We start from the raw sequence: 9,593 nt of genomic DNA, 5'->3' as shown, positions 1-9,593 counted from the left end.
CGTGGGTTATCTATCGTATCTCCCCAAAAAGGGGCGTTCCCCCACGCTGAGCCTGACGTGATTTGATTGGTGGAGACGCTCCCTGCACCTGTGACTGACGGCTGTTTGTGAGACAGACTCACTGCTGCACAAACACGAGGTGAAACCGGAGAGAGGATTAAATTGGGGATTTTTTTAACAACACTTCAAACACACGGTGAGTGAAACGGATCCGGGGACAGTTCAGGGTTCATTTAAAAAAGCCTCAGCACCGGTTTATTGTGTGAGATGATTTATTAGAGTCAGGGAGATGTTTTAAAAATGATTCGATCAGAACCTGACAGGGAATCTGTTGTTTAAAAACCTCAAATCAATGATTCCGTGTTTGTCTTAAAGGGCTTTGACATATTTCAACAATTCTCTTCATCAACTTTAATATTCAATCCTCTTTTTTTCAGTTTTATCACAGTTCAAGTCCACAGCTTCACGTGATGTGTGTGTGTGTGTGTATGTGATGTTTATCTGTTCTTAGCTGGATGACACGTACGCCGAATTCATCATTAGACTCTACTCAGTGATATGAAGTATATATGCAGCTTATGTGAAGCATTTAACTTTTCCTGAGAGGGAGGAAGTATTTAAAAGTGGGATTTTCTCAAAGAAGTTTCGTGTGATGCATAAAAAAATACCTGAAGGAGGGGATTTTATATGTGTAATATTTTGCCGTTGTGTAGTTCATAGAGGAAAAGTAGAAGGTAAAATAAAACATGCAATATCTTACTGTGTATGTGGTGTCAAACTGTCTGATCTGAGGTCTGGTATTTGACAGGTCACTTAACATAACTCAAATCAAATTATCAACCTGATAAATGTAATTTGTCTTGTTTTAATATTTAAGTTGTTGGACCTTTGACAAAGACGTAAGATATTTTCTTAAATGTAACAGGTTGTATAAGCTCAGTTAAGCAGAAGTTGCAGAAATATGACCGTGATGATATTTTTGTTATGTGTAATGTTGATATTTAGAAGCTGAGGTAAAGTCGGTGGTGTCTGTTTATCCAGAAAACAAAACCAAAACTAACTAATTAGAAATCATTACATTTGATTATGAATTTCCTGTTGACTTTCTTTGCTCTCAGTGTTTCATGTTTCATTTATACTTGTGTGTCTCCTTAGATCTGAGCGGCCGACGGAGGGACACTTCCCTCCACCATCTTTGGATTGGAGATACAAATGGAGGGAGTGCTGATTTTAAAATCTGCCTCTCTTCCCAACTGTTCCTCTCAGGACGCGTCTCCTCCTTCGTCACCGGATGCTCAGGAAGATCCAGATCTCCAAGCATCTTGCCCCCTGCTTCCCACCATGTGTGTCACCGCTGCACCACCACCTCCTCCTCCTCCTCCACCTCCACCACCTCTTCCTCCTCCTCCTCCTCCTCCTCCTCCTCTTACTGCCCTTTCTTTTGGCTCCTGTAACGTCCAGAGAAGATCCATGAAGAAGCTGAACTGGGACACCATCCCCAGCCAGCGCGTCCTGGGCAAACTGAACGTCTGGACGTCGCAGCGGCCTAAGAGGGACCTGGTGCTGGACATCCGGAGCATGGAGGAGTTGTTCAGTCACGTGGACAAACGGGCATCGCTGAGAAATTCCAGGCTCGTGGGTCAGAAGACGTGTGATGGGAAGGAGCTCTTTCCACAGGAACCTCAGGTAAAGAGGGTTACACTGGAGTTTCCATCAAGCTGCTGCTGTTTTCATGAACGTCAAACTCAAATAAAATGTTCATGCTAGGGAAGTAATGCGCACTCAAAAAGGAAGTGATTTTTTATAAGTTCCACTCCTGTGATTATACCAGTGAGGAACTTCTGGAGTAAAACAGTGTTGGTAGAGTTTTTACTTCCTCTAACAACATGCGACTTGTATCAATAAATCAATCAGACTTTATTTGTGTTGCACTTTTCATACAAACGATGTCACACAAAGTGCTTTACAGAATAAAGGCAATAAAAACAAATATCCCTCCACCCAGAGATTACAGAGGAGAAATATTTTCTTTTATTTATTACAAGTATTGATAATTGTTCTCCCTTTTCTCCTCAGGTCACAATCCTGGACTCCAAAAAGAGCATGAACATCGGGATCTTTCTGAGACATTTCAAGAGGTAACTAGAGAAAAGAGAGAATGAAACCGAGAATGAAGAGTCATTCAGTGAAAGAAGACAAGACTCTGAGGAACATGTGCAGAAAAAAGTCTCTCAGACCAGAGACTGATCAGAGAGTCCAAAACACACATGATGTCATTACCCAGCCGGCACACGCTTTATCTCAGTGGACCATATTCAAATACATGCAAATGTTAATTAGGTGTCGTTTGAGTAGCAGTGGATGGAAGAACACATTTATCTGAACAATTATGACTCATTTTAATAACACTTTACTGATAAGAAAAACATAGTTCTGTCCTGGTGCTTGACACTGAGCTGCAAGAAGCCAGAGAATCCACAAAACACCTGGGAAAAACTTTTAAACCTTTTCACCAGTTTAAAAAGTTTTAACATTTTGATGAATCCCTTTTCTTCCCAGCTGGACAGGACTCTAGTTTAGTGACTAAACAAACATTAAAACTATAAAAGTATGAGAGAGGCAGTAAAAGGACTTTGTAAAGTTCGAGGTCTTTTGTTTGAAATACCTATTTCGGGTTGTTGTAATATACAAATATTGATACTGGAGAACTGCCTCTTCGACGTCACGAGCCAGTTTCTGTGTGTCAAACTTATCAAGATGATGTCACTATCAGTTCACTCGGCTGTCACTTTGAATACCAGCTGCTCAGTTCACTTAAATTCAAATTGCGTTGGCTTCTCTGTGGAACGTGCACTTGAAGAATTATTTAAAATCATTTGCAGGACGCTGAAAAACACCAGAGTTAATATGTAAAGTGTGACATGTTGATTGAATATGTCAACAGACGTTCAGAGTAGATCACCACAGGCTGGTGAACAAGTCAAAACTGAAATTTGAAACTTGGCATATTTCATCATTGGAACATATATATATAATAATAAATACATAAACCTTTATAAAGCTACTCTTGTTGTGCTTTACAAGGACGAAACAATCACATTAAAAGAGAAAGTAGAACAATAAAACAGATTATAAATATCAATAAATAGGATTTTGATTATGCAGTGTAAATTAGAGCTTCTAAATTAAACGTAATTTGAATGTTTGGTGGTTGTTACACTTTGGGTTTGACTTTGTAACTGCTAAACGTTCAGCAGCCCCCCCTCTAGTCTATTGGGGCCTCACTGTTCTCGTTTCCCAGCAGCACTTGAATGCACCACCTTGATGAATTTGTGGTCTGTAGCAGCAGCATCAAATTAAAAACTAAGGCACAGCAGGATTCTCTCTGTGGCGGATCATTTGTCTCCAGCAGCTTTTTGAGTCTTTCAAATGAGATTTTCACAGTTTTTAAATAAATGTAAACCAATTAAAAACCCTGGGAACTATCACGACTTAGCAGGACTGATGTTGTTTGATGAGTTATGGCGTTCATGGCGGGATTTTGGCGGCGCTCGTTTGACACTGCTTTTTATCCCCCGGCTGCAGGCCAGTGACGGAAATGGTGCAGGACATCCGTCAAGGTAACTGGCTCAGGTTTGGATCAGGGAAACTAAAAGAGCTGTGTAAGCTGCTGCCAGAGGAAAGTGAGGTAACGACCGGTCGACTCTTATCATCTTTCCACTGTGGTTATATACAGATAAAGTAAATAACTTCTGCTTTCTGTGTTTTATTAAGATATCACATTGATGTCAGTTTGATAGAAATAAAAGCTATTGACCTGAGTTTCATATTTAACAACAATTACAGTATTAAGAAGCTGTTTGTGATTATTTTGGAAGAATGTGTTTTATTTTATTTCACATGGTCTCTTATCTAGTTTGATCACATAGTTATTTATACTGTTTTCTGTGTCTTGTCCTGTCGATGCTCAGGTGAAGCAGCTGCTGTCCTTCAGTGGGAACCTCTCTGTTCTACCTGTGGCCGATCAGTTCATGGTGCAGCTGGTCAAAGTCCTGGGGTTCGTTCATAACTCAGACTTTTATTACATATTTGATAGTTAAAGACAAATAAAATGTGCAAAGTTTAATTTAATAATAATTTCTTCTTTTCTTCATCTGTCACCATTATTGGTTCCCTGCAAGAAACAAATAACGTTATTTGCAGAATAGTTTTTTGTGTGCATCTCTTATCTTGCACCTGTGCTATTATTGCTGTTCCAGATCTCTCCACGCTTCATAGTGAGGAATATAACTGATGAAATGACAGCAGCTAATGTTCGGTTTTGTTGATGTGTCTCTCCTGCAGCTACGAGGAGCTCCTGAAAATGATGGTGCTGAGGGAGGAATTCTTTCCTCTCATGGAGGAGGTGAAGAACTCGGTCGCTGTCATGACCAAAGCAGCGAATGGTAACTTTTAACATGGTCCACCAAAAGCTGCAACAACATTTTATCTTTATATATTCAGGTTCTTTTCCCCTCTCTCCTCCTAGAGCTGCTGGACTGTGACGACCTCCACTCCGTCATCCGGCTGGTGTTAAAAGCTGGGAATTACATGAACGCTGTTGGTATTTTTCTTTCCCTTTTTGGTCTTAATGCATTTAATCTGTCCTTTTGTCTGTTCGGGGGCTCTTACTCAGCATTTCTTCTACTGATAACGGACAATTCCATTAAATGTTTTTGTTCAGGGTGGTTACAGTGCCAATGCAATCGGCTTCAGGATGACGTCACTGCTCAAGCTGGCAGACACCAAGGCCAACAAGCCGGGCATGAACCTCATGCACTATGTTGCCAAGGTGAGGACGAGTCCTGGGACGGACAGATGCTCACTGGAGAAAGTATTAAAAAAGGCTATGTAACGTGTCTTTCACCCGCAGCAAGCAGAGGACATCGATGCCGAGTTGCTGACATTTCTCAGCCAAATTGAACACATCGGGTTGGCGTCGAGGTGAATAAGTCGGGTGTAACGTGCTGATTTTGAGTTGTTCGGACGACGCCATGTGAATGTGTGACTATCTGTTGAACCCACAGAATTTGTAAAGACGAGGTGATCACAGACTTCGAGAGAGAGGTGAAGAAGATCAAGGAGGTGAAACTGTACAGCAGCAGACAGCCCGGCCTCGTGCAGCAGATGGAGACGTTTTTCACGGTAAAAATGTGTCTTTAAAAAGCACAAACTGTGTGAATAGTTCTTCTTCACACCTCTTTATACCCTTTTCTATGTTTTATATTCTAAGAGGGCTAATGTGAAGCTGGACGAGGTGGACTCCTCCATCCAAGAGCTCATTTCTCTGAGCAACGCTGTCGCTGAGTATTTCTGTGAAGACCCAGCGACCTTCAAACTGGAGGAGTGCTGCTCCATCTTTCACTCGTTCTGCAAACGGTTCGATACGGCAGTACAGGTGAGAAGGGGAAGAATTAGGAGTGATGCTTAAATGGAATAAACCACATCACAGGGAAGAATTGTACTATTGATTATTATTTTAAGTGGGACTTGAAAGCAACAAGAGCGTTTGAATTATTTTAAACAACCTCAGTCATCCTGAGCCCTCGGGTTGGGCAGTGAGGTAAAACAGTATCCCGGTAGTACAACATAGAAACGTTGTCCGTTTCATTACATATTTAAAAAATCTGCTGTACAATGTGTACATATATCTAATAAATGCTTCAGGAGTATTTGTCCTGCACCACCGTCTGAGTAGTTGCTATAAAAATGGTGACATAACATTTTGTAAACAAATGATTTAGTCTTTAAACAAACAAGTTACAAATAACTGATCATAATCTTGCATCCCATGACGGCATCATGCATCTTGTGACTTGTGACTTTGACTCAGGAGTTGTTAATGTTTGTAATTCTGTTTCTGACGTTCAGAGAATAAAACTTCTATCACATTGGTTGTAGCATGAAAATAATAATAATAATTTGATGTATCTTTTACAAAAGAAATGCAGCTAAAAATGCATCACGGCAAAGAAATGACTTCAAATAAAAACATTTTATAGTTAATGTGACATAAGATGGAAAATCACACTTAAAGTATACTGCAGCCACCTACTGGCAGGAAATTGTACAGCAGCAATTGGTGGCGTCCTCTAAGTTCTACAGTGGGATATTTAATCAGCTAGTGAACACCACTGGTTGGTTAGGCCCGACTCTACTGGTGCCGTGTGTCAGTGAACTGCACTGTGTTACATACATGTTCTCTCTGTACCTGCAGGAGAACCGAGAACGAGAGGAGGCCGAGCAGAAGCGCAAGCGGAGAGAGAGCATGCGAAACTCAGCCAAGCGATGCTCCACAGTGTCGTGTCCAGCACCTGAGCGGAATCAGGAATCCGGCCTGGAGTCGGCCTTGCACAGCTTCCTGTCCACCGTCCCGGAGGGATTAGCCAGATGTAGGAGGAACATGCTGTCACCGATCGTAGGATCCCCCTCCGGCCACAGTCCTCAGCCTGGAAAATCTGATGCTTTACCCTGTACTAGACAAGAGAGGCCTGAGAAGAAACAAGCCAAACTGCAGAAGGAGAACGAGGAAGTAACAGAGCTGGAAGACAAAGAGGAAGCTGAGAAGATGCGTGAGATTACTCGGAAGGTGCTTCGCTACCAAAACAGCAGGAGCAGCCTCGACGGGGACAGAGTTTCAGGCACTCCTCCTCGCTCAGACACTCCAGCTACTCCGAGTACCCCTCGCCCCAGAACCAGAGACTTCTTCTTCGCCAACAATGGGAACTTGGGCTCGCCGTGGACTATCCTCAGCCCTTTGACTTGTTCCCAAAGAAACATCCCAAACCAGAACAGACAAGTACGCCCACAAAGACTGTCCCTGACGCATGGGGAGGACGATGATGGAGTCTGGGAGAGTCACGAGGGCAATCATCCTCCCAGTGGTGTCAGGCGGACATCTCCATGTGGGGGCTCTGCGTCCGTGCCCGAGTGCCCCCATCAGAGAGCCATGTCACAGGGTCCGATCCACAGGTCTGCTTCCATGGATGAAACCAGGCAGTCTCCACTGGCTCGCTTCCGGCTGGGGGACTTGTTCCAGAGGTCATACTCCTCTGGGTCAAGGACAGAAACTATAGGGGACGAAATTTCAGGAGTGTTTCCACTGCATCGCGGCAAGGGGAGGAATAACGTCGAGGGGCCAATGAGCAGCAGCTCTGGGTTCATATCCTTCTTCAGACGCATCGGAGGCCGGAGTAAGCATGGAGACATCGAAGATCAGAACTTCACAGAATCCAGAAATTGAACTTAGTGACAGAAACCAACATTTTTTAAATTTTTTTTACATGTTATTTTTGTCAGTGTCATGGTTTTAACCTTCGGTGGAAGGCAAGCGAGCACTTGCTTCAAACTGTGAAGGGGTTGTGATTTTTGGAAGTCGGGCAACGGTCAAAAATTGTAATCTATTCCTGTCTTCTCTTTTCGTGTGCAATAAAGGTACTTTCAACCTTTGTAATCCACTTGTTTATGGTATATGCATTTACCATAACGTGACTTTTCAGTGTTATCTGCTGCTTTTCAGGTGGAAAACCCACTTGTGTCATAAAGTCCTCGGGAGTCGGACCGGTGCTCATGTCAAGCTTAGTGACGGCTGCTCAGTTTCCACTACTTGCCTTTCACTTCATCTCTTATTTATTCTGTCTGTCACTCTGACTGGAGGACACTTGTTCAGGTAGCAGAAAAGTTAAACATTTAACACTTGTATTTTGGGACAAAGACAAATGGATCCATTATAGGATTGCAGGTATAATACAAACGTCTGACTCGTAGCTAATTGTGTGATCAGAATTGACAGGAAAACTTAATTCAAATAAGATGCATTGTTGTTGATGAACCCAGCCTTTAGTCTTCATTATGATCTGCCCCCCCACTGCAGTGCCACCCTGGTGTCTCGCCTCAGCGGTTTCCCTAAAGATTCTGGACAGAAAGAAAGATTCACTTGTGTTACTTGGGCAACAGACTCTTGTTTCCAAGCCGTTTCATTTGAGCCCTCGCAGTGAAACAATACTCTGCTGCAAAGCGCTGAATGCCGGCTCCTGTCCGGCTCTTCTCTTGTGCTCCCACACCCCTCCCTCCCACTGCTGTCTGCTCAATGGGGACATTTGCAGTCGCCTGGCATTTCGCATCAGGGGGCATAATGAAAAGAGAGAATACAGGAAAATATATGGGCAGCTTTTTAAGAACTTGTTTGTCTGTGTGACAAAGATAATTAAACATTTTCTCTTGGCTTTAAACAGTCAGGCTCTGCTCCATGGCTGCTCAAAGCGAGGCCTTGTACACAGCCAGAGATAACAGTGTGGTGCTTTAACTGTGTGATGTAAAACGAGCGCTGCGGAGCACAATCGGGGCCATTGTTGTGTTCTGTTCCGTGCCGCTGAGGATCATCCCATGTGAGTCAGCTCCTGAGGAGTTGGAGGTGACCCGCTGTCCTTGCCAAGCTGCACTCTCACCAGGGCTATCTGTGTGTGTGTGTGTGTGTGTGTGTGTGTGTGTGTGTGTGTGTGTGTGTGTGTGTGTGTGTGTGTGTGTGTGTGTGTGTGTGTGTGTGTGTGTGTGTGTGTGTGTGTGTGTGTGTGTGTGTGTGTGTGTGTGTGTGTGTGTGTGTGTGTCCCAGTGAAAGATGAGAAACAGGCATGAATAGAGGAGAGAAAGGAGGTGGGAGAGAAACTTGGACTGAGTGAGAGAGGGAGGGAGACTTGCAAGTTGTATTGTGAGGGAGCAGAGAGGAGCATGTGGGAGGAGAGAGGAGGAAACCAGTGACTGCAAAATACAGAGGGGACATGGTTAAACCCTGCACAGTGACAACCATGGACATGTTTTAATGTGGGGAACTGGGAGCTGGACCAAAAAGGTAGATTTATATTGAGCGTGAGTGAAGATTGCATGCATGGATACAGATTAGCCACAAGTAAAAGCATTGCTCAGAGGAGTAATCAGCAGTATTTACATGTTTTAATCTGTTTTCACATGTGCTTTTAATTTCGAAGATTAAAAGCATGAACTGCAGCAAACTCAGTGCTGCTGAAATGAGAATTCTCTGCTCTTTAGTAAGATCACACTTTCTGGCAGCTGTGCCAGTTTGTCTTTGCTGTAAACTTAATCCACTGTAGCAGCGACGGGTAGGAGACTGTTTACAAGTGTTGTAATCAGATCGGAGCTTGGAGAGGAAAACCGTGAAGAATCCCGTCATAATCACTGAGCTGTTTCCAGAAATGCATCTTAAATCATATTTGAGGTTTTTCAGCCAACATTTAAACTTGAGTCATGTGTACACTCCTGGCTATGGACGCCCATTTCTGTCATTAAAATAAGAAACCTCAAAATAACAATTCAGTATCTTAAAATAACTCTTGAATGATGTAACTGCCTCAAAATAGTGATTTAATATCTCAAGAATAATATATAACTGTCCAAAGTGATGCATTTAAATAATAATCATCATAGTGACTTTCAGGATCTTTTCTTTAGAACGGTTTCCTTACATGTGTTGAAGGAATTGATACTCATGGAAAAAACTATAATAAATATTACATTACATAAATAATTTTATATATCAG

The 9,593-nt window shown here is 42.7% G+C and overlaps 1 protein-coding gene across 1 annotated transcript; it reads left to right on the top strand.

The window, feature by feature from the left end:
* Window positions 1-73: 73 nt before the first annotated feature.
* On the top strand, window positions 74-7,492 carry fhdc3 (FH2 domain containing 3). Its single transcript, XM_035178796.2, has 12 exons — window positions 74-196; window positions 1,156-1,686; window positions 2,077-2,138; window positions 3,586-3,688; window positions 3,972-4,057; window positions 4,345-4,445; window positions 4,529-4,599; window positions 4,724-4,831; window positions 4,913-4,983; window positions 5,067-5,184; window positions 5,273-5,437; window positions 6,257-7,492. The coding sequence occupies exons 2-12, from the start codon at window positions 1,213-1,215 to the stop codon at window positions 7,280-7,282; spliced, it is 2,385 nt and encodes a 794-aa protein (XP_035034687.2). The 5' UTR covers window positions 74-196; window positions 1,156-1,212; the 3' UTR covers window positions 7,283-7,492.
* The last annotated feature ends 2,101 nt before the right edge of the window (window positions 7,493-9,593 follow it).

This window comes from Hippoglossus stenolepis, chromosome 15 (assembly GCF_022539355.2).
Source record: "Hippoglossus stenolepis isolate QCI-W04-F060 chromosome 15, HSTE1.2, whole genome shotgun sequence".
In the NCBI taxonomy this organism is placed as follows: Eukaryota; Metazoa; Chordata; class Actinopteri; order Pleuronectiformes; family Pleuronectidae; genus Hippoglossus; species Hippoglossus stenolepis.
Note: the sequence above shows the minus strand (reverse complement) of the source record. Positions and strands in the feature narration are given on the sequence as shown.